The sequence below is a fragment of the Alternaria arborescens genome (genome assembly GCF_004154835.1).
Source record: "Alternaria arborescens strain FERA 675 chromosome Unknown contig_47, whole genome shotgun sequence".
NCBI lineage: Eukaryota > Fungi > Ascomycota > Dothideomycetes > Pleosporales > Pleosporaceae > Alternaria > Alternaria arborescens.
Window position 1 is genome coordinate 39,574 of NW_021167902.1, and position 24,279 is coordinate 63,852.

Below are 24,279 nucleotides of genomic sequence, written 5' to 3' on the forward strand. Positions count from 1 at the left end.
GCTCCAGGAATGGGTCCGATTATCTAATTATTGGGCTACCACTGTACACTGTGGCTTCTGTAGTTCGGAACCGAGAGAAGGCATCCCACTGCTCGTGTGTTAGTTGGCAGTTTAGTTTCCTCGAAATACAAAGCATCAGTGGGCTCTGCAATTCTTACCCGCCCATTGGACCCTTACAGCCATCAATCACATAAGCCACGTATGCGGTGCGCACCGATCATGAGGATGTGTTTCATTAGGGTATCCACAACACTACTCTGTCTTTTCTCCCAGATCCAGCAAGTTCAACAGTACCTCTTTAGCCTTGTCTGGTTCAACACTGCCGTCCGGAGCTCTAATCACCATCTGTCCTACGAACCACCCTACCTTCTTCACCTGACCCTTCTCTGTGATGTCTCTCACCATGTCTGGTTTTTCTTCTAGCAGCGTCTGCGCTAACTTCACGTACTCTTCTTGGCTTAGTGGCTGCAGTAGAAGGTTCTCTTGATGTACGACTTCTGTTGCGCTGCGTGGGTCGCCCTCGAACTTGATGGCAAGCAGACGTTTTGCGGATGGCGATGTGACTTCTCTACGACGTACGTGTGAAATGATATTAGCAAGATAGTCGGCTGGAACTCGATCGGGATCCCAAGGTTCATCTTGAAAGAGAGAGCCAAGCTCCATCAGCACCCTTGAGAGGAGTCAGCCTGAGTTATGACATCACAGTTGACGAACTTACCAGTTCCCGGTGGTTTTGCCCAATGATGCCAACGGAACATCCTTCTCGACCTGCTCACTCTCTACTTGGCAGCGAACAACGTCTGCGAAATACTCCAAGCGTTCGCCGTCGTCGAGAGAGAGGAGTGTGATGGCGTCTTTGGTGGTGAGCCCGTAGATGTTTGCGAGTAGATCAACAGTCACATCGGGGAGCTTTGGTAGGGTATTTCGGAGGTGTTCAACAAGGTCCTGAAACGATTAGCAGAACGTTCGCATCATTATTGCAGGCAAGGCTTACTTGTCCGATAAAGACAGGTGCAATATCTGGATCCGGCATGTAGCGGTAGTCAATCTCGCCTTCTTTGCCTCGAAGACGTTTGGTGGTCTTGCTTCCAAGAGTCCATCCACGTGTTTCGCCCTCAACAGCACCGCCACTTTCAATTAGGTCAATCTGTCGATCACGTTCAGCAATGATGGCATCTTCGACAGCCTTCGTGCTTGACAAGTTCTTGATCTCAGTCCGCTGGCCTAACCCTGTAACACCAGAGTATGAGTGGCTAGCTTCGGAAGACTCCCCTCCGCGTTGACGAACGGATACGTTGACGTCGGCACGCAGCCCACCCAATTCCATGCCCGTTGTACAGGCATTGACAGCTTTGAGTATGTTTTGTATTTTGCGAACGACGACGGCTGCAACTGTGGGATCGTGGATCTGAGGGAGGGTAATGATTTCGATCAGAGGATGCGAGACACGGTTGAAGTCGAGTAGGTGGGTCGAAGGAGGCTGCTGCACAGTCTTTGCGGTATCCTGCTCCATTTGGATCTGCTTGATGCCGATGTCGAAGGGCTCTGGTTGCGGGGCAGCACCAGGCGGAAAGTCATGGGGGTAGAGGGTGATTTTTCCATTCTTCGCGAAAGGCTCGTAGTACTGTGTGATCTGGTATCCAGCGGGCTGATCTTGGTAGAAGTAGTGCTTGCGGTCGAAGCTGCTCTTGTTCTGAATCTCGCAATCGAAGGCTATAGCGGCGCGCAGGGCGGGGAGGAGGGTTTCCTTCTGGAAGTGAGGCTGAGTACCAGGAAATGCGACGTCAAATAGAGAGACATGAGTGTTTGGTAATTCGCTGATCGAGGTCGCAGCACTGGAGAAGAGCTTCCGCGCGGTGTTGAGTTCGGCATGGACTTCAATTCCGACCGTCAGCTCCCACTTCTCTAGCCGTGCATCTTTGCCCTTTTTCGAAGACTTCGATGAGCCAGCAGAGGCGCTCTTGTCTTTCTTTTGTTGCTTTGCGGCGTCTTTCAGCAGTTTGCGAAAGGCGGTGCCATCTTGAGGCGGTGGTGGCTGCGTCTCAGTCTGGAGAGATCGTGTCGTGTGACGCGTTGGCAGGTGTAGAGCGCCCAATTGAGACTGCCTGACTCGGCGCAGACATGAGTGACATATGTACGGCTGTTTCGAGGCTGTCGCAAGGGTATTGCGGGTAGTGCGGGCGAACATGGCGTGGAGTCTGGCGAGCAGCAGTTCCAATGCCCTGCACTGTTGCGGACGGTCTGTGCTCACTTCCGAGTGGCCGTGGGTCAGCGACGAGCGACATCATCAACCCAGTACTTCAACGCCAGGACATGAATTCTTCGCCAGCGCCAGAATCTCTCGCGCCGTTTATTCCAGTCGAAAATATCTTGACGCCGGCCGAAAGGCCGTCGAGGTCGACGAGGTTTGCCAGTATGGCCTCTGCAGCACCGCATTTACGACGACCGATTGTTACCAGCTCTAGATTACCTTGTCAAGTAACTTCTGGAGCTTTCTAATCGGACCACTCAAGGAGAGCTTGCCTCTTCCCCGGCCTTCTTCGCTTCGCTCGCTCAAGATTGATAAGGTAGAGGTTGGATGCGACTGTGAATGGGTTCTCGGTCGCCGACTGGGGAGATTCCGACTGATATGAACTTCCAACAGCCGCACGCGTCTCCGGCACTGCACTTCTGGTGCTTGCATGCAAAGTCGTTGGCGCGTATATGTGGACATAGCAGGTCACATTCTGAAAGAAGGTGTGCTCAGCCTCGTTAGGGCGAGGAACGTCGGAACTATCGACGTTTGCCATGCGACTGGCTTTGTCTGTCTGTCTTCTTGCGCAAACGAGCTTTCAATCTCTTCAGACGAGTGCGACACCTTTGCCACGCCTCCTCTTCGCTAGCCTTGTCGGAGGCGTGCTTGAATTGCCCAGGATGGACGTAAACTCCCGGCCAAAGGCTGAAGTCGGCCTCAGAGTGATGGCTTGTATCGTGAGAGAATCGCACACTACGACTACTGCGAGCACTTGCCCCCATACGTGCAACCTTCAGGAGGTCTTGAGCCTAAACCTGCTGGTAGATATGCGAACCCAGAACGCAGCGCAAGAGGCGGGCTGATGTCTCAGAACTTGCCCTTGACAATGTTTTCTGCCACAGCTTTGACGCTGTTGAACACCTTTCTTGCTTTTTCTTTCCTTTCTCTCTTCTTCTGCGCTCTGGCTTCTGCTTGCTGCTCTTGCGCCTGAATCTCCTCTGGTGAGCGAGTATCTGGCAGTGCTTGAGGACCCGGAGGACTTGAAGAGCCTGCAGCGGCCGCTTGTGGTCCGGGGGCAAAGTCAGTATACGTGAAGTCACGTTCTATTGAGTGATCTTGCCCCGAACTGGCACCACAGTCACCTGCAGTATCGTCTCCCGAGACGGCTCCGCAGTGTCCAGATGTCGTTCCGTGATCACCTCCCGATGCAGTCCCACAGTCTGCCGTTGATATCGTTCCACAATCTGCGGATACCGAGAAAGAATCCATTCAGAGTCTGAAGATACAGTAGCGCAGCTCAAAGATGAAGCTTGAGCGTGAGCCACGTCACGGCAAACCGGATCTTCTCCCTCTTCTTTATGGCTTCGTTACGTTTTGCTTTGACTGATTCAGCGACCTCGGCTCGGGCTTCTCTTCGCTGTTGTTTCTTCTCTTGTCGTTCTTTCCCCTTGCATTCACGCTCCGCTACCTCTTCAGGCGTTAGATTGTAATAGGTAGTCCCCGAGTCGCCTGTTATTATGGAGTAGCCGCCGCTGTCTCCTGCGTGATGAGAGGTGTAACAATTAGAAGTACCCGAGTCTCCAAATGAGCTGCTGCCGCCACAATCGCCGGCACTATAGCTACCACAGTCTGCCATAAACTAACTTCAAGCCTAGAGGTGAAGTCTTAGCCTCAGCAAGGTTGCGTATAGACGAAGTTTGGCCTTCTTGCTAGTCGCGTCGGAGAGTTTGGCCTTGGTGTCGGCCCAATTTCTGTATCGGATCTCCCTTTCCTGTCGCTTCTTCTCTTCGCGTGCCTCTTGCTTCTTTTTCAGCGCCTCCTTTTGCTCTTCAGTGAGCTTGGAAGCGGGATGGTTCTGTCCGAAACCAGATAGTACGCTAGAAGTACCGGAAACAGTGCTTGTGACTGCAGGCGCAGATGTCGCACAAGAACTAACCCCACAGGTTGTGGATGCGGCACAAGACATGAAAAAGTGGTGTTGTCTACCACAGACGGAGGATGCTCAAGAGATCGGCTAACTTAGCGCGTAGTCCCTTCTTCAACTTCCGGCTTGCTTTCTTCTCAGCCTTGATTTCGAGGCGCCTGAGCTTGCGTTGTCTTCGCTCTTCGATGATTCTTCTTCTCTCGCGGGGTTCAAGTGGGTTAATAAGTGCCGGTCTGTAGCTCGAGAGTGTCCGACCCTGTCCTTGGGTTGGAGCTGGGAGTGCAGCACAAGACACAGCACTTGTTACAGAAGTAGCAGTCGTGCTCATAAACACACTCTAGTCCTCCGATCTAGGCGTGTCGATTCTCAGAATCTGCCGCTCAAGATTCTCTTCAATTTGAGGCGAAATTTGTCTAGCGTGCTTGGAGAAGATGAGATTCCGTTACGGACCCAAGTCTTCCTCTGCACCTTTCGAGAACGTGTCTTCTCGAACTTGCGGAGCCGCTGACGAGCAACGTGCAGTCTTTCGTGCGAAGTGAGTGGCCTGCCAGAGTATGAGTGTGTTCTGGGGTTGTGGCCTTGGTCGAAGATGGTGCGGCGTTTGTGAATGACACTTGGCCGGTATGAGTGAGTGCGGCGCCTGGGTCGAGCTGGGTTGTTGTAAGGTCGAACGTCAAATGGCATGTACCCAATCAGTGCAAGGTTGCATGGATTGTAGTTATGGTCCGATAGGGTGGTGATGTAGTTGTCGGGTACGAAATGATAAAGGTGATGTATAGTGAGGGTTGTCTGTAGAGGCTGCACACCGTACAAGTGCACTGGTGTCGAATTCTAGGGCAATGCAGTTGAGGTGATGTGTGTGGTGCTAACGAACAGTATGCCGCAGTGGCAATGAGGATATGTTATAGAGTAACGGTGTGATACCAAATGATGCTTCGCTGAGGCTTGATGATCATGCGTAGAGGTATGTTGTGATGGAGATGTGATGGAGGACGTTTGTTTTGATCTCACGCTGGATGAGAAAGTAAGTGCCTGTCGTAGCTACCTCAAGACTAGGGTGTGCAGTTGCTCTGGCGTTCTCTGATTGTACATGTTAGGACACGGGTACTGGTGCTTTCCAGGACATAAAGAATGAGCGTTGTACTGACGCAGAAGGTGCGATAAACAGGTACACAAATGTTCGAACAGTTAAACTAATGCGCTGCTAAGTAGAAGCAGCGATGGCCGAAGGCTTCACCGGAAAGAGTTTATAATGAACTACGGAAAGTCCACAGTATGTTGCTCTTGGATTAGGGGGCAGAAAGCAAGGGACAAGTTTTTCAAGTTTCCGTTGCTTTTCACTGAAGGATATCGTCGTTCATTGTATGGTTTGATACTTGTACAAAACGCTGTTCAGTGTCAAAGTGTATAAGATTTCTAAATATAATTTCCAGCATGAAGAACCTGATCTACCGTGAAGACTCCAAGAACTACATTCAAAACACAAACTTGCGATCACCCATTAATCCCCAAAGCTCCTCCACTACAGCCTTCTGTTCCTCAGGCTTAGCATTGCGCACAGCGAAGTACAGACGACCCTCGAGCGTTGGGTCCCAATCACCAGGGTTAGCACTCGCGACGATTCCGCCAGCTTCTTCAAGGATACACCATCCAGCGGCCACGTCCCAAGACCAAACTCCACCTTCCCAGAATGCATCGAGCATTCCGTGTGCAACATAGCAGAAGTCTAATGCTGCGGAGCCATTAGATCGTACCGACTTGCACATCGCGCCACCTTCATCTTTGGACGTCAGAAGGACGTTATGGACGGAAGTGCGTAGTGCCCAGTTAGGGCCCTTGCGCTGGTTACCCCACTCGACAGCCACCAAGCAGGAGTTGAGTGACGGCATTGGCTTCGGGTTCTGCTGAACAGGAAGCTTAACCGTGTTCCCCGTGGTAGGCCTTGTCAAGAACGCGCCCTGGCCTTTGACTGCGTGGTACATGTCCCCTCGAAAGGGATTGAACACAACACCGACAACAGGCTTCTTATCGAGCGTTAATGCAAGTGAGATTGCGCAATTGGGGACACCCTGTGTGAAGTTTAGGGTGCCGTCGATCGGGTCAACCACGAATGTTGGTCCGTCGGCCAGCTTGGTCCCAGCCTTGAACGTCTCTTCCCCGAGGAAGTAGAAGGACGGGTAGGCCTTTTGCAAGCGCGCCTCGGCCATGTCTTCAATTTGCTTGTCGAACACGGTGACAAGGTCAGACGTGTTGTTTTTGGTCTGGGCTGTCATGACGAGGGAGTACTCCGCAGCCACCATGATGTTACCTGCCTCAGTAGCAACGTCGATAAGCACATCCTCGATTTTCTTGAGGTCTTGATGGGTAAGACCGTACTTGACTAGGACGGCGTTGAGATCAGTGGGTAGTGCCGGCCTTGAGGTAGCACGAGAGCGTGTGGCCGTTGACAGCAAGGCAGATAGCGTGCTGGTCAGGACTGGTCGTTTTGGTTGGGGAGCCATTGTGGTAGTTTGACCAAGGTTTTGGATCCCGACTTTACTGATGGACTTGCTTAAAGAGTTTGAAAGTAGTGGGTGGGAGTTGAGTCGAGAGTCGTTGTTGAGTCCGGAAGAACTTGAAAGGCCTTTAGTTATAGGCAGGCCAGCATTTGCGTGTTGCCTTGACATCGGTCCACAAGTCACCCTGTGTAGTGACTTTACCTGTAATTGCTTTTTGTATATATCCCGTCCGAGCTGCCAGCGACCTTGTGTGAGAATAGTTCGCAAGGTGAAAGGATTTGAGATTGTTGCCTGCCGCGACAGTGTTATAGGCGACATCGAGTCAAACCTTTGGCGAAGTTATACACTGTGAATAAGTCATTATCTCACAAAGCAAGCTGGCGTCGATGGCTACAAGCCATTTGTTTCCGGTAACAAAGTCATTGGAGCAGGCGTTTGTAGGTAACAGTTTCTGTATATATGACTGTTGCCCTAGACTTAGCCTAGTGGGCCTACGTCTTTTTATCATGTCTCCGAGTAGGTCCGAGCAGAGACAGTTCACAATGCCCGCTAAGATTAGATAGTCTTGTAGACACCCGAGGCCCGTGTCTCAGCCGATTTGTTCCGTTGTGCTCAGAGCTCTGGTGAAGCTCTGCTCTGGAACCATTGCTGTAAGTGAAGTGCGAGTACCTTTCTCTGTCTTTTGGATGGAATCGTCGTAGACCACTACGTATGCGGTGAACGATGAAGTGGGGTAGTGAAAGTCGAGTTTGAGAGAAAGCTCGATAGCTGGTGCACGTCCCTCAGCGGAACCTCATCTGCACCGGGAGATCTGCGGCCAGACAGATACGCAGCAATCTTGCTTCTAATGCGCCAAGACGTTGGTCATAAACATCAAAAGAGATATATTTTGGCATGATAAGGGCGCTTACATAAGATTCACATGGTAAAGATAGGTTTTGTCACGTGTAACCATCATTGGCCTACCGGACGACGTCATAGCCAATAACGTACATTCAACGTACACCAAGACAACAACGACCAAAAGATGCCACAGCCAAAATCTCTACCCAAAGACCGCTACGTCCGGCAACGCGCCGCGCGAGCAATCCGTCGAGACCTTGCCGCCCTGACACCATCAACGTCTCACCCTCAGCTCCAATCTCTATTCTTCGCCGTCCTGCCAGCAGAAATCCGTTTCACAATCTACCAACACGTGCTGTCTCAACAACATGATCCCACCCGCCCTATCGACACCCATTCCATCTCACCACTATACCGCCCCCGACACACGCACCGTACCAAAATAGACTCAGCTCTGCTCCTAACATGCCGCCTCATCTATGTCGAAGCCCACCAAATCTCCTTGCGCAGTTCCACACACCATTTCCGGTACCTAGGCAGTACATCATGGTTGTACAACGGAGACATCTGGCTCCACCATATCACCAAGCAGCGAGGCGCAGAACTGTACCATCTCCACGATAACCTCGTTGCGCTGAAAGCGTCCAACTTCAATAAGTTCCTCTTAAGCCATCTACGCTGGAGGAGGATTACTTGGACGATATGCGCCTACCTCCTTCCGCCTTTACTCGCCGAATTGAAGGAACGACAACGACTTGCAGAGACGGTGGCGAGTTTGGTTCTACCGAGTAGCTGCCAGGAGGTCAATCTTGAGTTCGAAACGAGAGAGGATTTGTTGCCCGATTGGCCTGGTTTGGAGGATCAGATTGAGGCATGTAGAGCATTGGGGTTACGGAAGGAGGACGGGTCAGTGTTAGAGATTGATGGTAGATATGGCCTGAAGTATACGTGGATGGGCAGTGGGCAGGCGAGGTGGGGGACGAGTGAGGATGCAGTCTGGAAGGAGAAGATGAGATATCATACTACGAGGCTGTGTTGGAGGGCGAGGGTGCCGAGGAGGGAGTATATGAGTTATGATTTTCTGGATTGTTTGGGTGTTGAGGGCGATAGGGACGGGGTTGTAGAGAAGGTGAGGACGTTATGTGAGTAGTCAAGTGGAAATTTAGTACATCGGTATGAATGACACCAGGAAATGTAACTGGCATATCGCCACAGACATGCAATTTTCGTAAGTATAATAACAGAAGGCGAGGTTGTTCTACTTTTGTGCACTACACCATAGAGCATCAGGCAAGACCTACAGAAGAACGAAGATGCGTTAGAGTGCCAAAGCTGTTGTGTGGGATGAAGATAGACGTGAGTACTTAATAGGTCGACATTCTGTGGAGACTTAATAAACCAACGGAACAACGGCACTTGGGAAGGAAACCCAAGCATTGCACGACGTACCACCGGTTTCGTTGATGATTGCGCGTCGTGGCATGATGTGACGGCATTCCGCTATGTTGATTTCCTGCACTTGACGCTCATGGTGTTGATAGACGAAGAATCATAGCTGACCAGTAAAAACTCATCCCATATGTTGTGTTACACTACACGCGAGAGCACGACCCAATCACATGAAGACAACCACCTCCAGACTGTCTTTAGTTCTGTAAATCAGTCTGCACAGTTAATGCACGTATCAACAGAAATGGTTCACCGGTTGTGTTTCTTGATATTGCCAAGTTGCTCGGCGGACTTGTTTCCCAAACGCAAACCAAATCTGTCGAGGTGCACGAGCAAAAACTCCATATATAAACTCACGGACAGATTCCAAATGTGTGTTATCTGATTCCTAATAGAGAAATTGACTCATCTCAACTCTGTATAGACATACCTTCATCCAATTACTGTTCCTATCGTGATCTTTCTACGCATTAGCATTGCTGCTTCTTTCTTGCTATCTGCTAGTGCCTCATTGCCGGGCCTTGCTCGCGGGCTCGTCAATGTCCACAATGAGCAATGCCAACACAAACTCTTCTGTAAGTCGACCCTCATTAGACATCTTAGTTCGTGAAATTATGTCATAGCGGGAACATAAGCCTCTTATAACATTTTGCAGCCGTCCATTACAGCCTGTCCAGCTTTGCGAAGCATGAAGTCACCGTCTCCGACCTGCATACGCAGAATACGAACACCAGTACCGATCCATTACATATTGCCGGCTTAGCCATTGATGATGTGTCGATGGGCTACGAACAGGATCTCGTCCACTCTCGCCCCATAAAGACTCATGGCTATATCAAATGTGACGGACAGGGCGAATTCGACAATCAATGTCGGCAATGGTGTTCTTGCAGCAGATCGAATGAGATGCGCTGTCAAGATCCTGCAGACATAGATGTATGCTCGGAGATCTGCACGTGTTAATTGCAGTGATGACTCGGCCTCCCCAGCATGTAAGGGATAGTGAAGGTAGTCTGCAAGGAATTTAAACTCATCCCATTCGGCCCCTACAGCGTAGGCTCCACTTCATTCAACGGCCCTCGAACATAGAAACATGTGTTTCGACCCATCGCCAACCAGCTTGAAGTTCAGGACGCCTCAAGTCAAGGCTTAAATCGTTAAATTTTGTACATGTCTAAGGCAAGCAGGACACGGTACAGGTGCCGACAATCCTCATAATCTAGTGCTAACAGTAACTTACAACAAGATGTCTCCAAAGGACATGCTAAAAGGAAAGGTCTCACGCCGTGAACGACTCATATACGCATCGACGCGTGGATTTGCGCTCTGCCTCAACGACAGAAGCGACCATCATATTCCTCGTGCTTGGCACTGCTGAAACTCCATTTAACGCTAGACTAGAAATAACAGAGACTCAAACTCTAAAAGATGGGAATATATTCTTGAAACATAAAACGATGAAGACCAATCGCAAGACTAACCTTGAACGCGTTCGAAGTACCCTGTGGTGTAGGGCTATCGCACATATCTGGATAATCTATCGAGTTGCCGTGTTAATGTCGTCACTAACCACACTAGGTCTCAACCCAACACCCTTGGACCGTTCGACTTGCCCTTCTTCTGGACGCCACGGGGAATGAACATGGCAGGAGATGCTACTACCGCGGGAGTACTGTTGTTGCCGTTGCCAGACTTGTTCTTGTTATCCTTGTTGTTCTTGTTCTTTCCTTGCTTGTGTCTGTCGTCCTTCTTTGTGACGGCCTTGACCTCCGATGTGGCGCGCTTGATGAGGACTGGGTGGCTGCCAATGTACTTGCCATTCATCTCCTTGGCAGCGCGGAAGTAATCGTCGGTGTCTGAAAAGCTGACGAAGCCGTAACTGCGACTCTTGGTGGACTTCTTGTCTCGCACGACGCGGGCTTTAGATAAGGAGGGGTACTTTGCAAATGCTTTGAGGAGCGAGTCGTCGGTGACTTCACCAGCGAGGTTACCGATGAACAGTCGCGGATGCAACGGATTCCACTCGAGCAGAGTCTCGTCCTCCCACTGCTTTCCACCTCCCTCACGGACGACAGTCTTGCGCTTGCCATCAGCTGTCGGTCCCGCTGCTTCGGCATCCTGAGGGGCTGATGCTTCCGGTCGAGCGCCTACGCTTGCGCTGCCGCTCTTCTTCGCGTTCGCATCGCCGGCATTGTATGCGCTGTTCCACTCGGCGATCCGAGCCTCTTCTTCGGGATCATAGGTGCCAGCAAACCCACGGTTCACGGTCGGGGCAGCTGTGTATGAGGTCGTAGTAGGAGCACCCGGTGCATAGGCTGGGTACGAGTAGTTGTTGTAAGCATTGCTGGTCGGGTAAGCGGGTGCTTGGTAGGGGGCGCTCACTGGGGCTTGCGCATAGTTTGCTGGCGCAGCAAACGCCTGTGGAGGAGCATGAGCTGCTACAGAGCGCGGTGTAAAACCAGCAGACATAGGCGAGTTGCCTTGGGCGCGCGCGCCAGCGTTGTTTGGTCTTGAAGGCGGTGCCGAATATGTGCTAGGCGGCGGTCGCGCCGGGAGAGAGTGATGGGGCTGCATGGTGAAGTAGGAACTGCGCGTCAGTCCAGGTTAACCTTAGCGAGGTGATGACTTAACCAGCTACTGGTTGGGATGCGCTCTACTATCGCGAGCTGGACTGGGTAGACTGGTGATAGGACGGTCGGATGACTAAGGTTGCGTCGCAATCTAGGGCTCGCAGATTTTGAAAGGGTGAATATCGGGAGCGCGGGCGCGGAATGTGGCGGTGGTACCGGGGAGTGAGGCGCAGTGTTTACTTTTGGCTATGTGGAAAATGCCTCTGGGAGGAACGCGTTCGTGTGAGGGAATTATACCGCCCAGGCAGTATTGCGCAGGTGATTCACTGAGACTGATGCTGACTACACGTCAAGGAACACAGGCGAGACTTTCCCGAAGTGTCTAGCAAGCGATGATGCAGCAGTGCGAGGACCGGATCGGCGTTTGAAAGGGGCAGAGTGGGATGGCGGGCCGGTGTGCAAATTGAATTACCGTGGGGATGCGTCAGATGGGGGCGTTGACGTTGGTGTTATTTGTTGAATCATGTCGCAGAAAGTGAGCCGCTTGGCTCCTCCGGCCCCGAATCACGTGTTGCCGGCACATCGGCAGCCGCTGCACAACATGTGTCCACGCAAGGCACGACCTTGTCGACAACCATGAAGCTTCAGCAATATCAGAAAAACTCATCGCCGGACGTGCCTTTGACGTCGCCTCACTAATCACGACTATCAGGTAAGCATCGCCAGACTTCTCCGGCCACCACATCCCGGCCCTAGTCCGATGATCCCTGCACGCTGCCCCTCCATCCGTAATGCTGTGTTAAGGCTGAGGATGGAGGGGCTGGTGCACTTGAGAAGTCGGGAGCTTCACAAGCAGCCGCATTTGACCGCGACACCGTTGGAGGTTTTGCGTGCATCCCTAGTCCGCGAGCCGTGAGCCACGTTTCTCGGGCTGTGGTAACTGCAGTCGTGTTTGCAGCCATTGGCATTCCCTACCACATGCGCAAACCCACCCGTGTCCAGGCCGCGCCTAACAAGGCGGCTTTCTAATCATGCAATGTTCAGCAATCATGTCCGGAGCACAGCAAACGTTTTACAAGACGGAATTGGCAACAGTGGCTTGTGTCACAATAGCCTTACCGCCGCGGCCGAAGCTATTCTCCGTCAACTGAGTGATGCTGGGATGTGTGGGACGTGCAGCCAACTGATGCAATAGTAGTGTGCCCCGCTTGTTTCCAAAGTCTGCCGGCGACTACATTATCTCGACAAGACCCCCACCAGTCTTCTTCTCTCTTCTCTTGACCATCACCAGCTTTATAAGCCTCAATTGCCCTCTCGTGTTGCACGCCCGGTCGCTGCAACTCTACCCCGCCACAACTTTCTCATCCAAACACCTATACCCACACGAGAACAGCAATCATGTCTTCTGAGCCTGTCGGAGATTTCGGCCTCATCGGCTTGGCCGTAAGTAATCCCTAATCCGGTCGCGTTCACGGAGGATGCGGTATCAAGTGCATGTCTTCACATCTTCTTGTCAGCCATTAGAGGAATGGCCCAAATTATCCGGAGACATTCACCTCCAACTCATTGAGAAAGAAGCCATGCTGACCACGTACGTAGGTCATGGGCCAGAACTTGATCCTCAACGCGTAAGTCACGACCCACATCAAAACCACATCAGACTAATACTAACAAAACGCAGTGCTGATCACGGCTTCACCGTTGTCGCCTTCAACCGAACGTAAGCGCTTCGATACACCGCGCCAGGGACATACACTGACAGGTAGATAGCGTTGCCAAGGTCGACCGATTCTTGAACGATGGTAAGCCTCATCCATGAATCGCTACGGACATCTCTAACAAATAACAGAGGCCAAGGGCAAGTCCATTGTTGGCGCCCACTCCATCAAGGAGTTCGTCTCCAAGCTCAAGAAGCCCCGCCGCATGATGATGCTCGTCATGGCCGGTAAGCCCGTCGACGACTTCATCGAGCTCCTCCTCGAGGGAGGCGCCGAGGAGGGCGACATCATCATCGATGGTGGTAACTCCCACTACCCCGACACCAACCGCCGCACAAACTACCTCAAGTCCAAGGGTATCCGATTCGTCGGAACTGGTGTCTCTGGAGGAGAGGAGGGTGCCCGTTACGGTCCCTCCATCATGCCCGGTGGTAACGAGGAGGCCTGGCCATACATCAAGGTACGAATCTACGAAACGCATATAGGGCATATCTGACAATTCTTCAGGACGTCCTCCAGTCCATCTCCGCAAAGTCCGACGGCGAGGCCTGCTGCCAATGGGTCGGTGACGAGGGTGCCGGTCACTACGTCAAGATGGTTCACAACGGTATTGAGTACGGTGACATGCAGTTGATCTGCGAGGTGAGACGAGCTGGTTGTACCGAGAACAAGAACACGACTGACAAAATTAGGCCTACGACATCATGAAGCGCGGTCTCGGTATGAGCAACAAGGAGATCGGCGACGTTTTCACAGAGTGGAACAAGGGCGTTCTCGACTCGTTCCTGATCGAGATTACCCGCGACATCATGTACAAGAATGACGACGATGGTGTTGCCATTGTTGAGAAGATCATGGACTCTGCCGGTCAGAAGGGTACCGGAAAGTGGACCGCCATCAACGCGCTCGATCTCGGTATGCCCGTTACCCTGATCGGAGAGGCCGTCTTCGCCCGTTGCCTGAGTTCGCTCAAGCAGGAGCGTGGCCGTGCTTCCGGTCTTTTGGATGGCCCTACCCCCAGCTTCTCTGGTGACCGCAAGGCCTTCATCGACAACCTCGAGCAGGCTCTTTACGCATCCAAGATCATCTCCTACGCTCAGGGTTTCATGCTGATCCAGAACGCCGCCAAGGAGTACAAGTGGAAGCTGAACAAGCCAGAGATCGCCCTCATGTGGCGCGGTGGATGCATTATCCGCTCCGTCTTCTTGAAGGAAATCACCAAGGCTTACCGCCAGAACCCCGAGCTCGAGAACTTGCTGTTCGACGACTTCTTCAGCAAGGCTATCCACAAGGCTCAGGCCGGATGGAGAGACACTGTCTCCAAGGGTGCCCTCTGGGGTATCCCCACCCCTGCTTTCAGCACCGCTCTGAGCTTCTACGACGGATACCGCGCCAAGGACCTCCCCGCCAACCTGTTGCAGGCGCAGCGTGACTACTTCGGTGCCCACACCTTCAGGATCAAGCCCGAGTTCGCCAACGAGACCTACAAGGAGGGTCAGGACATCCACGTCAACTGGACCGGAAGGGGTGGAAACATCTCTGCTTCTACCTACAACGCTTAAAAAGGGATATCCATTGCTTGTTGGAGGGGAACAGAAGGTCGCCCCGTGTTCATGTTTGATATTGAGCATGAGGAGTGTGATACCTCAAATTTAGAATGAATATAATGATTCGCATGTCCAATGTTTGCAGACATCTGGTGAATGTTTGAAGCTTGGCTTGACCGCTGTGTTGTTACTCGAGCCGGCTAGCCTATTCCGGTATTGATCATCGGGTAACTCTAGGTAGACCCTTGAGTATCCACCCCACTATGAAGTGACATTGTTACGAGGTCGCACGCGCATCGGCTTCCCAGCGATTAGAAAACAGTCGGGACGGAAAGCGTGTCCAGAGGCATACACAGTATAATTGGTCCAACAGCAAGCGCCCTGCGTCAAGGCTTGGCATCGCGACCACGGAAAGTTGCAGCGCATCACGACAACATCAACCCATCCGCCCCGAGCTACGATAGCTCCGCCACACTCGCGCTGCCCTCCCACCCGGTTGCGCGTGTGTTGTCGCGTTTTCATTTCTTTCATTCCTTTGGATTGTATATTCACTGCTTGTATGAGTCTCTGGCGTTAGGTCCTCGAGAGTACATCTGGGCAATATTTGGGTGCTGACGAAACATCTGTAGCGGAGCAACGAGCCAGCCTCCGCTGCCCGTAATATACAATCGCCTAGACGAGAGACGGGAGATACAAGAGCAGGATTACCATGGCGGACAACAAGCGCAACAGCGTTGCGGGTAAGGTCGCGACGCCGAACCTCAAAGCCGGCACGAGCTCGGGCAAAGATGTCATTGGCGCAGACTCCGACCTGTACAAGGCCGTTGGATCACGGTACGTTTTGCTCACTTTGAGATATCTTGGAATTGGGACATCAGCTGACGCACCCCAGCATCAAAGTAACATGTGCCCCTGGCAAGAACGTCCTCGAGGGCACCCTCTTCACGGCTTGCAACCTCACCCACGCCATAGCCATCAACACCGCCCCTGCCCCGCCGAACCCCTCCGCCTCCATCTTCAGCCAGCCTGGCGACTACCACATCATCCCATTCGCACACATTGAATCTTTCGAGATCATTGGCACAGGAGAGCGGGCCTCTGAGTCCGCACCGGGTTTTGATGGAGCGCTTCCCAGCATCTCCAAGGTAGATCTAGCCGCGCTACAAGCCCGCGAAGACCAGACTATCCGCGAGATGAAGAAGAAGGATATGCAGAAGGGCAAGGGAGTTAGTCCCGAAGCACAGGAGCTGTTCGATGCTATATCGAGAACGTGAGTCACAGCAGAACATACAGGTACAAGCCATCTGAACTGACACCCGTAACACAGTCTACCGACCCGATGGGCAGACACACAGATCGTCGTTAGCGACTCCGTTCTTATTCAAGCCCCATACACGCTCGACAATATCAAGGCACCCAGCGACAAGCAGCAGGCTGAAAACCACGTCCGTAAAGTTGTCGAACGCTTCTATCAGCGTAAGAAGGGTGCGGCTTCGGGAGGAGCTGCTCGCGCACCAGTTGCTGTGCCTAACGCCCCTAGAAAGGGAGGTTAAAGCCAGTCAACTCGGGTCTTGCGTGAGGGACGGGTCAATGTAGACCTTACATGCAGAGACCATGTCACTGGTTGGAACGTTGGTCTTGTTGGGCATGGACACGTCACTCACGAGAGACGTATGTAATGATGGTAGCAGCCATGCACTCTGCGGGACGCGCCTAACAATGGGCATACTATACAGCATTGCATTGTATGCAGAGAGCTCAGCAGCGTAACCATGTAGTAGGCATATCACAATTTCACGAAACGTCCAAAAGCCATGGCTGATATCGTGCCGTGTGACGTAATCTGGGACGAGTTATAGAAGGGGCACTCCAAGCGTGCTAGCGGCCCGACTCTTCGAGTGCCCGTTCAACTCTTAGTTCCATCAATATGTTTGTTACGTCTCACCATTCGTCGTGCGGGTTGCCCTGGAAAGCCTCAAGTTGAGGCTGTGTATGCGATGAAACTTACCCTGCGCGTCACGTTCAGGATTGGGGCGGTGCACGAATAGGAGGCAGCATCCAGATGCCTCTTTATCAGCCTGGAGGGCCGCATCCTCATGGCGCTTGGGATGGTTTTCCTTACACCTCACGAACGGGAACTTGTCTTGTTGCGTATCTGCCCTATGAATCACAGAAGATAGCTCATCAATCACCCCACCGCATAGAAGGGAGAGATTGAAGAGGTACGCCAGAGCTTTTTACTGATTTACAGTCTACAACAGCACTAATGTCATTATTATTTATGTAGATACTAGGGCCTGAAGTCTATATTAACTTAGAATATCTAGTATGATTTTAGAATGTACTGTTGTAGACTGCAGTAGGGAAGACTAGTTACTCCAGCTCCTCGGAATTTCCCTTGTATACGGTAACCCGGTCATTGACGGGCTGCAAAGGAAAGTTCGCCTGTGCATACCAGACCGGCCTTCAAATGGATCCCTTGAGCATCACGACAGCTGTGTTAAGTGTTGCGAAGTGGAAGGTCTCCATCAAAGCTGCAGTGCCTAGCTGACGAGACCCTTAGCTTCGGATCACGACGACCTGCGTTGTAGCTGCCAAAGAGCTCAACGAAATTCGTAACGCGTGGAAACGCGCGCCTGTTACTGTATCCTCACTCTGTTCGCAACTTAAACTCACGGGTGCCTCGCTCTCGCAGATCCAGTCGCTACTCCTGAGTGACACAGATGTCCTCCATGAGAAGCCGGCATTGATCGAGACGTTGGACACGACTCTGACAAGCTGTTTGGTGGTTTCAACATGGCTTGAGAAGTACATGCTGAAAATCACAAAAGGTGTCCTTTTTACCTCCAGACTGAATTGGAAGGCAAAGTTTAAGACGCTTTGGAATGATGATGAAGTCAAAGAGCTCCAAAGGCAGCTGCATCAACAGCATACTGCCATCGGCGCACTGATTGGGCTACTACAAATGTAAGTGAAGATCATTTTGCAATACAGCGTAAAAGATCGCGAACGGGTGGCTAATCCTCGTAGGGATTCATTGACCGAAATGAAGAAACTTATCCGAAAGCATGGCAAAATGCTCCAAAGAATTGCGAATGACACTCAACGTATGCGGGAAGCCCATTCGATAGAAGCGGCGGACTCCATACTGGGTACCGATGACTCGAGCAGTATCTTCAGCAAGCTCCCGATCCGTACTAACATTAGTGGCCATCATTCTGGAAGTCTCTTCGAATCCGATCTTCCAAAATCCGGCGTGTATTCGAAGGCATTGAACAACACTATGAAACAGACAGCAGATATCGAACCTGACGAGGCGAACACTGTCGCTGACGATAGCATGATTATATACAACAATGATTCGGATCGTACTATAGACTCGCCAATTACTAAGGAGGATTCAGCTTCTGCCCTAAAAGCTAAGACTCCTAGGTTTGCTCCTTGGAGTGCTTCGTTCACAAGCGCGATCAGCTATCTCCATATTGGAACAATCGCAGCTTGGAGCTTGGAAGACTACACTGCTCAAAGCCCCGAAGAGCTGAGCCTCAAACGTAAGGACTCTATCGTATTACGGAAATTGGATGAGTGGCGATACCTGGGTGATATTTATGAAAATGACATCCAGAGAACTGGCATTGTTGATCGTAGAAGACTCGAAATGTGGTACCGCTTGAACGTACCCCTACAGATCAAAGCCAGCAGGAATTCAGGATACGATATAGCGTTGAAACATCACTGTTATTATCTTAAAGGGGATGCACTAGAGATTAAGGTAAGCGCCAGGAATCTACATAATTGCAACAATTCTGACAATGGCAGTCCGTAACTCATAGTGCAGCTTGGTTGGCATCACCAAGTTCGCTGCGATCAGAGAATTCTGGGCTGACCAAGGCTGAACTGATCATGGTCGATGCCGTCGAACTAGACAACGTCACGGGCAAGCATATAGATGCTCTCCTAGACTTCTCGGCTTGTTCTGATCTTCGTCTTGTTGGATTGTCATCGCAACAACGGGAACAACGCATAGAAGAGATTATGTGGGAAGAGTGTCCGAAATATCCCATGAGCGTTCTAGCAGATTGCAGGACGTTTAAGGAACTGCAAGTATGCGCACGTTTGTACAGAGAACTTCGAGACGCCGTTGAAGACAGCATATGCAACATCAAAGGGGCTAGTTAACTATAGACCTAGATGACTAGTATGTGTGAAAGGATGATTGAGATAAGCTGAAGTGGTACTTGGGCAATATACGTAAGGTCTGTAGAGTCATGCAATCCTTCGCTCCAATAGTCGATTCTGGTCGACATATGCTGGAGTTATGGGTTGTTGCTAGGCCTATAAGTGAACTGAGGCATACGTAAAGATGTGGGAAAGAAAACTAGAAACGCCTACATGGCTGAAAGTAACTGACATCTAGCCGATCATGATTACTGGATGTACACTAAACTACCTCACAGACCTCATCACAGACCATTACTGTCACCCGGTATCAGCCCTCACTCGCACCCCAAAGCAGTGCCGACAACCTCATTCGTCCCAGGTCGACCTTACTCTGAATCGTAAGGGACCCACTCTTCTCAAACCTGGAATTGTAGTAGATCTTGTGGCTGTCCAGCATGTCAACAAAAGCGCCTGGTGCAGGTTCATAACCTGTCCCCTTGACCACTAAGTTCTGGCATCGAGGACTCATCGCCCAGCCAAACGGCGGATTGTCGAATCCCTTGAAGTTGGGTCCAGTGACGTAGCAACTTCGCTGGCGTACGGAGGCGTCCTTCTTCTTGAGACCTCGGCCTCCGGCAGTCGAGATAACGATGGCAAGCATGCAGTCGTCGAGCTTTTTGACGATGATGAACGGGTAGATCTTGATGCTCACGTTGCCATATTCTGACGGTATGGTTTTGTGTCTAGAACCGACATAGGCCATACGTGGCAGTGGTGCCCAGCCAATATCACCGACATTGATGCTCTTGGGGTCGATGCTGTGCACGATCTTGTACCTGTTTTGAACGATGGGACGCTGCATAGGAAGAGATGGTTCTTCAAATTGAGGCGAATCCGACGCGGTTTCCGTCTCGGAGGTTTTTGCTTTGGTGGCGCGCGTCGGTGATCCCTCATCATCCACTCCATCCTGAGCAGCTCTCTTCCTTTTCGCTCCCTTCTCTTCCGTATTGCCGACTGTTCTGTCCCATACTGCCACATAAGCTTCAAAGTTTTGAATGCAGCTTCTGAGCTTCGCTGAAGTTCCCTCTAGTTCTGCCTCTTTATCCGATAGCTCACTGGAAGTCGCTCCGTCCCACTTCATCTTGTTGTACTGTGGCAATAGTGACCTCATCCGACCTTGCTCAAACTCGATCGCGAGAGCTTCGTTCATGATTATGTTCTGAAGATTTGCTGCATGTCCAGGGATTGCGGCAGGCCATGTTGGCGATACGGGCTTGTAGTCATGGAGAGAGGTGTCGCCTAGGAAGTCCATGTCGATTACGTAGATTGGTGTAGTTAGGTAGGTACCGAAGGAAACGGCGTATAAGGCAGAGATAGTCGTCAAAGGCAAGAAAGAGGAGAATGTTACTGTTGTGACTGCCACCAAAGAGTTTGGAAGGTGTTATGTGGTGTATTCTAGTCGTATAGAGTGCAAACGCAGCGTTGCCTTGGCGATGATTGGTGCGCGATGTGAGCCGCAACTTGACCGCTTCATGAATATAGAACGCGCTTTATATACAGAAACAAGAAAATGAACGCGTATGAATGATCTCTCGTTACGTAGGTCGGTCGTGTTAAGTATCTCTTGCATGCTTGCTCCGACAGTCTCACGTGGGATTGGAGCGAGCGTGACGGCTACCGAATGACTGGCTGACCTTTGAACACGAGGCTCACTAGTGGGAACATTATCAGACTTAATCACACTAGGTAGATAGTACTGGGAACGTCGACGCTCAGGTACAGCGTACAGTGATATTCAGAAATCGCATACTGAGAGGCACCCCGTTGGTCTCGATGCAAAGTGTGAAGTACGTACGTGTCCACCCAGATTGATTCAGATCTTCCATTAATTGACATCTTTACGTATATTTGCTCTAGTTTGTGTGGTTCTTCTGATGCTTGCGCCACCATCTACGCTGCCTTGCACCATTTTTGATACCATCGTCCCAACCACTGCCAAAAGTTGGGTATACTTCCCAGTTTTCCAGCTCCAGATGCTGCGAGCACCGCTGAGAGTCTCATCCTTTGAAGAACAAGAACGTCTTCCATAATCAGATACCCTTTTTTCTGGAACCTTGTGTCATAGGGTATCATAATTACATTCAGCATGTCAACGTAAGCGCCCGCGGCCGGGCTATATTCGCTGGAACACTTGACCCGAAGCATCTTTCTAGGAATTAATTCTTGGCCCCAGTCAGAAAAGGTAGAATTCCGTGATGTTTCACTGACGAGGAGAGCACTTCGGCTTTTCACAGCATCGCACTTTAGGCGCAAGCCATTTCCGTTCGATGTGGAGATGACAAGACCTAGCATGCAATCCTCCAGCGTTTCCACAATGATGAGTGGATATGATTTAGCGCAGATGTTGCCGAACTCGGTATAGATGTCGGATGAAGACTTAGATACAGAGGGGCGTAGAATGGGAAACCAGCCGATGTCGCCAACAACAAATTTTGTTCGCTCTACGTTCTTGACGTTGGCGTATTGCTTTCTTGCCGCGCACAGCGTGATACTCGAGAGCGTTTTTTCCACTTTGGTGATAGCAGTCGTGCTTTTTGGGACAGTTGCTACAACATTTGAAGCCTTACGGGCTTTGATATCCTTCGCGGCGGCTTTAACTTCAGGAGGTATATCTGCGACCGCAACCTGAACAGAGGCGATTTTGACGGGCTCGAAGATAACTATGTCACACGCAGTAGTGGCTGGAGTGGGTGCAGACAAAGGGGTAGCAGCGATGGCTGCGGGTGCAGGTGAAGGAGATCGTGTACTGATCCTAGGCATCCCGACGTCACTCTTAGCCACACGGTTCGCCGCGTTTGTCGCTGCCCACGCGTTCAAACGAAGGGACATGATCCAGGACTCATGCTCCCGCATTGTGTCTCCACACTCCTTGATGATGCTCTTAATATCCTGTATCTCATTGGCATCTTCCACAGCATCTATCCACTTGACAGGCTCGGTTTGCCTTCGTTCCTTCGATCTGATGTTTCGAATCTCTTGCTCTAAGGCAGCGCGATTGACAGTGAGTTGGACGAGTGAGAGATGGATAGTGGTAACATCCTCAAAGGCTTTTACTTCAGTGGACGTGAATCGTGATAGTTCTGAGATTGAGATTGCCGGTACGTGATAGTATTGGGGTAGATGTTTCATGGGAGACATCACCACCATATTCGTGTATCGTTTTTGATTGGCCTTGAGCGTTGCCTGCAAGATCTGCTGTCTGGCCTTGATAATTGACGTACACTCATTTTCGATCGTGTTGCTTGGTCGCGCGATTATCTGTTCGTATACCGCAAGTTTGATCATCTGCCTCCTGATGGTGTATTTCAACATTGTGAGTGGTCTGTTCCTTCCAGGTCCCGCCATACTGCTGTGAATGCCAGCGATGCTTTGTACATTGATGTTATCAGGCGAGTTTTTGTTTCCAAGTAATCACGACGATCTATCGGCGTGCGTGGAAACGATGCGATACGATGGTAAGCGAGACTCCGGGAGGGCATCGGCGTAAAAGGCTCAAGTAGAAAATCTAGAGATGGCCGCTCAGTGTGCGAGAATCTACGTGCAAACGCTCTCTTCGCTTCTCTAAGTCGCTTTCACCTCCGCGAGAGGTAGCCGCAACTCCACCGCTTTTTGACGCACACATCTCAACAACGAAGAGAGCAGCTATCAACAAATCAAAAGCTCTCGAAAATTGAGCTGCTGCCGCCATGAGTCCCACAACAACACGAGTAGGTTCGTTAGCCCCTCTCAAATTATTGCTGTTCTCACCCTCACCAAGCCTCCCTCTTCTCCAAATCCTCGTCCGCACCTACAAACACCCTTCAATCGCCTTCCTAATCTCCTTCGGCTTCGCCCCCGTAACCCCCTCCATAATATCCCCATCCTTGAACACACTAAACGTCGGCATAGACCTCACCCCCAACTCCTGCGCGATATCCTCACACTCTTCAACATCATACGTGTAGAACTTGACATTTGGGTACTCAGTCACCATCTTAGCGACTTCGGGCGCGATGATGTGGCAGTTTTTGCACCAAGTTGCTGTGCCTTCGAGGATCGTGACGCCTTCGTACATTACGGCGCGGAGATACTCGGCTTTGGAGTGGAGGGTGGGTATCTCTGGGTGGGCTGAGGACATGATGGTGATGATGATGTGTGGCTTTGCAATGTATTGATGGGAGACGAGATCGTGGTTGCTTTTCTTTGTAGTAGTACTTTGAAGTCGGGGGAGATTGGATGGCTGGGGTGGAGGTGTGGGGAAGGAGACAACAGGGTTGATGACGTCATCGCCTTGTGCCACGAGAACACCATGCCTGATGCATCGTCAACGCGATCATTGCTTGAGGCCTTCTTGAATCTCTACGAAATCCCAGTCGTCTCCACTGGAAATCACATACCAACAGAACGATGTAGCTATACTGGTTCCACTAACACGGCACTTGTAGACCATTTCGCCCAAAGACAGTAAATAAGTGTTGAAAGACAATATATTCAGCTCATATGGTATCATAAATGCATTCCTCTTCTCCTGGGACTCTTCATCCCTTACTCGCCCTTACCCTGCTTTCCGTAGAAAGCATCCTCACCACCGAGCGCCTTGAGCGCCTCCGCAGACTTCTTCTTGGACTCCTCGCTAGTGTCTAGCCAGACGTTAGTTTTCTTTTTCTATAGTGATGCCATCATATATAACGAAGAAGAAACATACTGGGGTTGCTCAAGTTGGCCTTGTGTCCCGAAGCCTTGTTGCTAATGTCCTCGGTGGTGTTGTTGATGTTCTGGTCCGCCTCGCTGAGACCGGGGGCGGTGATGCCCTGGTGAGAGATTCCTTGTCCAGACATGTTGATACGAAAGCGATGTGTAGTTTGATTTGTTCGGGTGGTGAAGCAGTTCGAGAAGAATGGTATAGATTCGTTTGATGAGTGTATGATGATGTTGTACAAATACAAGTCAATGCCAGCTTTATATAGCTACGTCTTACACACCCAGCCCAGCGCCTCATGGCACCTCCACATTACGTCTTTTGCGACTATGACGCTTGAGCACTGATGTCATACTTGTCTTGGCATGAGCCTACCTGCTCCACCGAGTCCCAGGTACAGTCGGCACCGGCACGGGGACCAGTACGCGCTAGAGGAGCCGAGACCCGAACATGTGTGGTTTATTGTCTCATCGCATCAGGGCTCGCGTGAATTCAGGAATTTGCAGAAACCGGTTGTGGATTGTTCGCTCCGCGTGCAAGCCTCCTGAACGTTATTACCGCATGTGGTGTGGTCGATCATCGTAGTGGTGGTCGGGAA

At 51.1% G+C, this 24,279-nt stretch overlaps 11 protein-coding genes across 11 annotated transcripts; 3 read left to right on the top strand and 8 right to left on the bottom strand.

Annotated features, from left to right (window-relative positions):
* Positions 1 to 252: 252 nt before the first annotated feature.
* On the bottom strand, positions 253 to 2,188 carry AA0111_g11286 (Glutamyl-tRNA(Gln) amidotransferase subunit B; the record flags this gene model as incomplete). The annotated part of the gene is made up of 3 exons (XM_028645133.1): positions 253 to 670; positions 719 to 945; positions 995 to 2,188. The coding sequence occupies 3 exons, from the start codon at positions 2,186 to 2,188 to the stop codon at positions 253 to 255; spliced, it is 1,839 nt and encodes a 612-aa protein (XP_028501129.1).
* A 912-nt stretch (positions 2,189 to 3,100) lies between these two features.
* Positions 3,101 to 3,502, bottom strand: AA0111_g11287 (hypothetical protein; the record flags this gene model as incomplete). The annotated part of the gene is made up of 1 exon (XM_028645134.1): positions 3,101 to 3,502. One exon carries the CDS (start codon positions 3,500 to 3,502, stop codon positions 3,101 to 3,103), a length of 402 nt encoding a protein of 133 aa, XP_028501128.1.
* Positions 3,503 to 3,884: 382 nt separating this feature from the next.
* Positions 3,885 to 4,199, bottom strand: AA0111_g11288 (hypothetical protein; the record flags this gene model as incomplete). The annotated part of the gene is made up of 1 exon (XM_028645135.1): positions 3,885 to 4,199. One exon carries the CDS (start codon positions 4,197 to 4,199, stop codon positions 3,885 to 3,887), a length of 315 nt encoding a protein of 104 aa, XP_028501133.1.
* A 1,433-nt stretch (positions 4,200 to 5,632) lies between these two features.
* AA0111_g11289 (hypothetical protein) lies at positions 5,633 to 6,658 on the bottom strand (the record flags this gene model as incomplete). Its single annotated transcript, XM_028645136.1, has 1 exon — positions 5,633 to 6,658. The coding sequence occupies one exon, from the start codon at positions 6,656 to 6,658 to the stop codon at positions 5,633 to 5,635; it is 1,026 nt and encodes a 341-aa protein (XP_028501132.1).
* A 3,870-nt stretch (positions 6,659 to 10,528) lies between these two features.
* AA0111_g11290 (hypothetical protein) lies at positions 10,529 to 11,521 on the bottom strand (the record flags this gene model as incomplete). The annotated part of the gene is made up of 1 exon (XM_028645138.1): positions 10,529 to 11,521. The coding sequence occupies one exon, from the start codon at positions 11,519 to 11,521 to the stop codon at positions 10,529 to 10,531; it is 993 nt and encodes a 330-aa protein (XP_028501092.1).
* Positions 11,522 to 12,915: 1,394 nt separating this feature from the next.
* AA0111_g11291 (6-phosphogluconate dehydrogenase, decarboxylating 2) lies at positions 12,916 to 14,797 on the top strand (the record flags this gene model as incomplete). The annotated part of the gene is made up of 7 exons (XM_028645139.1): positions 12,916 to 12,960; positions 13,117 to 13,145; positions 13,199 to 13,237; positions 13,288 to 13,319; positions 13,367 to 13,695; positions 13,743 to 13,877; positions 13,928 to 14,797. The coding sequence occupies 7 exons, from the start codon at positions 12,916 to 12,918 to the stop codon at positions 14,795 to 14,797; spliced, it is 1,479 nt and encodes a 492-aa protein (XP_028501093.1).
* Positions 14,798 to 15,491: 694 nt separating this feature from the next.
* Positions 15,492 to 16,335, top strand: AA0111_g11292 (hypothetical protein; the record flags this gene model as incomplete). Its single annotated transcript, XM_028645140.1, has 3 exons — positions 15,492 to 15,616; positions 15,675 to 16,052; positions 16,110 to 16,335. The coding sequence occupies 3 exons, from the start codon at positions 15,492 to 15,494 to the stop codon at positions 16,333 to 16,335; spliced, it is 729 nt and encodes a 242-aa protein (XP_028501094.1).
* A 1,493-nt stretch (positions 16,336 to 17,828) lies between these two features.
* Positions 17,829 to 18,961, top strand: AA0111_g11293 (hypothetical protein; the record flags this gene model as incomplete). Its single annotated transcript, XM_028645141.1, has 2 exons — positions 17,829 to 18,554; positions 18,602 to 18,961. 2 exons carry the CDS (start codon positions 17,829 to 17,831, stop codon positions 18,959 to 18,961), a joined length of 1,086 nt encoding a protein of 361 aa, XP_028501095.1.
* A 310-nt stretch (positions 18,962 to 19,271) lies between these two features.
* AA0111_g11294 (hypothetical protein) lies at positions 19,272 to 20,255 on the bottom strand (the record flags this gene model as incomplete). Its single annotated transcript, XM_028645142.1, has 1 exon — positions 19,272 to 20,255. One exon carries the CDS (start codon positions 20,253 to 20,255, stop codon positions 19,272 to 19,274), a length of 984 nt encoding a protein of 327 aa, XP_028501090.1.
* A 638-nt stretch (positions 20,256 to 20,893) lies between these two features.
* Positions 20,894 to 22,315, bottom strand: AA0111_g11295 (hypothetical protein; the record flags this gene model as incomplete). The annotated part of the gene is made up of 1 exon (XM_028645143.1): positions 20,894 to 22,315. The coding sequence occupies one exon, from the start codon at positions 22,313 to 22,315 to the stop codon at positions 20,894 to 20,896; it is 1,422 nt and encodes a 473-aa protein (XP_028501091.1).
* A 475-nt stretch (positions 22,316 to 22,790) lies between these two features.
* AA0111_g11296 (hypothetical protein) lies at positions 22,791 to 23,820 on the bottom strand (the record flags this gene model as incomplete). Its single annotated transcript, XM_028645144.1, has 3 exons — positions 22,791 to 23,295; positions 23,532 to 23,622; positions 23,688 to 23,820. The coding sequence occupies 3 exons, from the start codon at positions 23,818 to 23,820 to the stop codon at positions 22,791 to 22,793; spliced, it is 729 nt and encodes a 242-aa protein (XP_028501106.1).
* Positions 23,821 to 24,279: the final 459 nt, after the last annotated feature.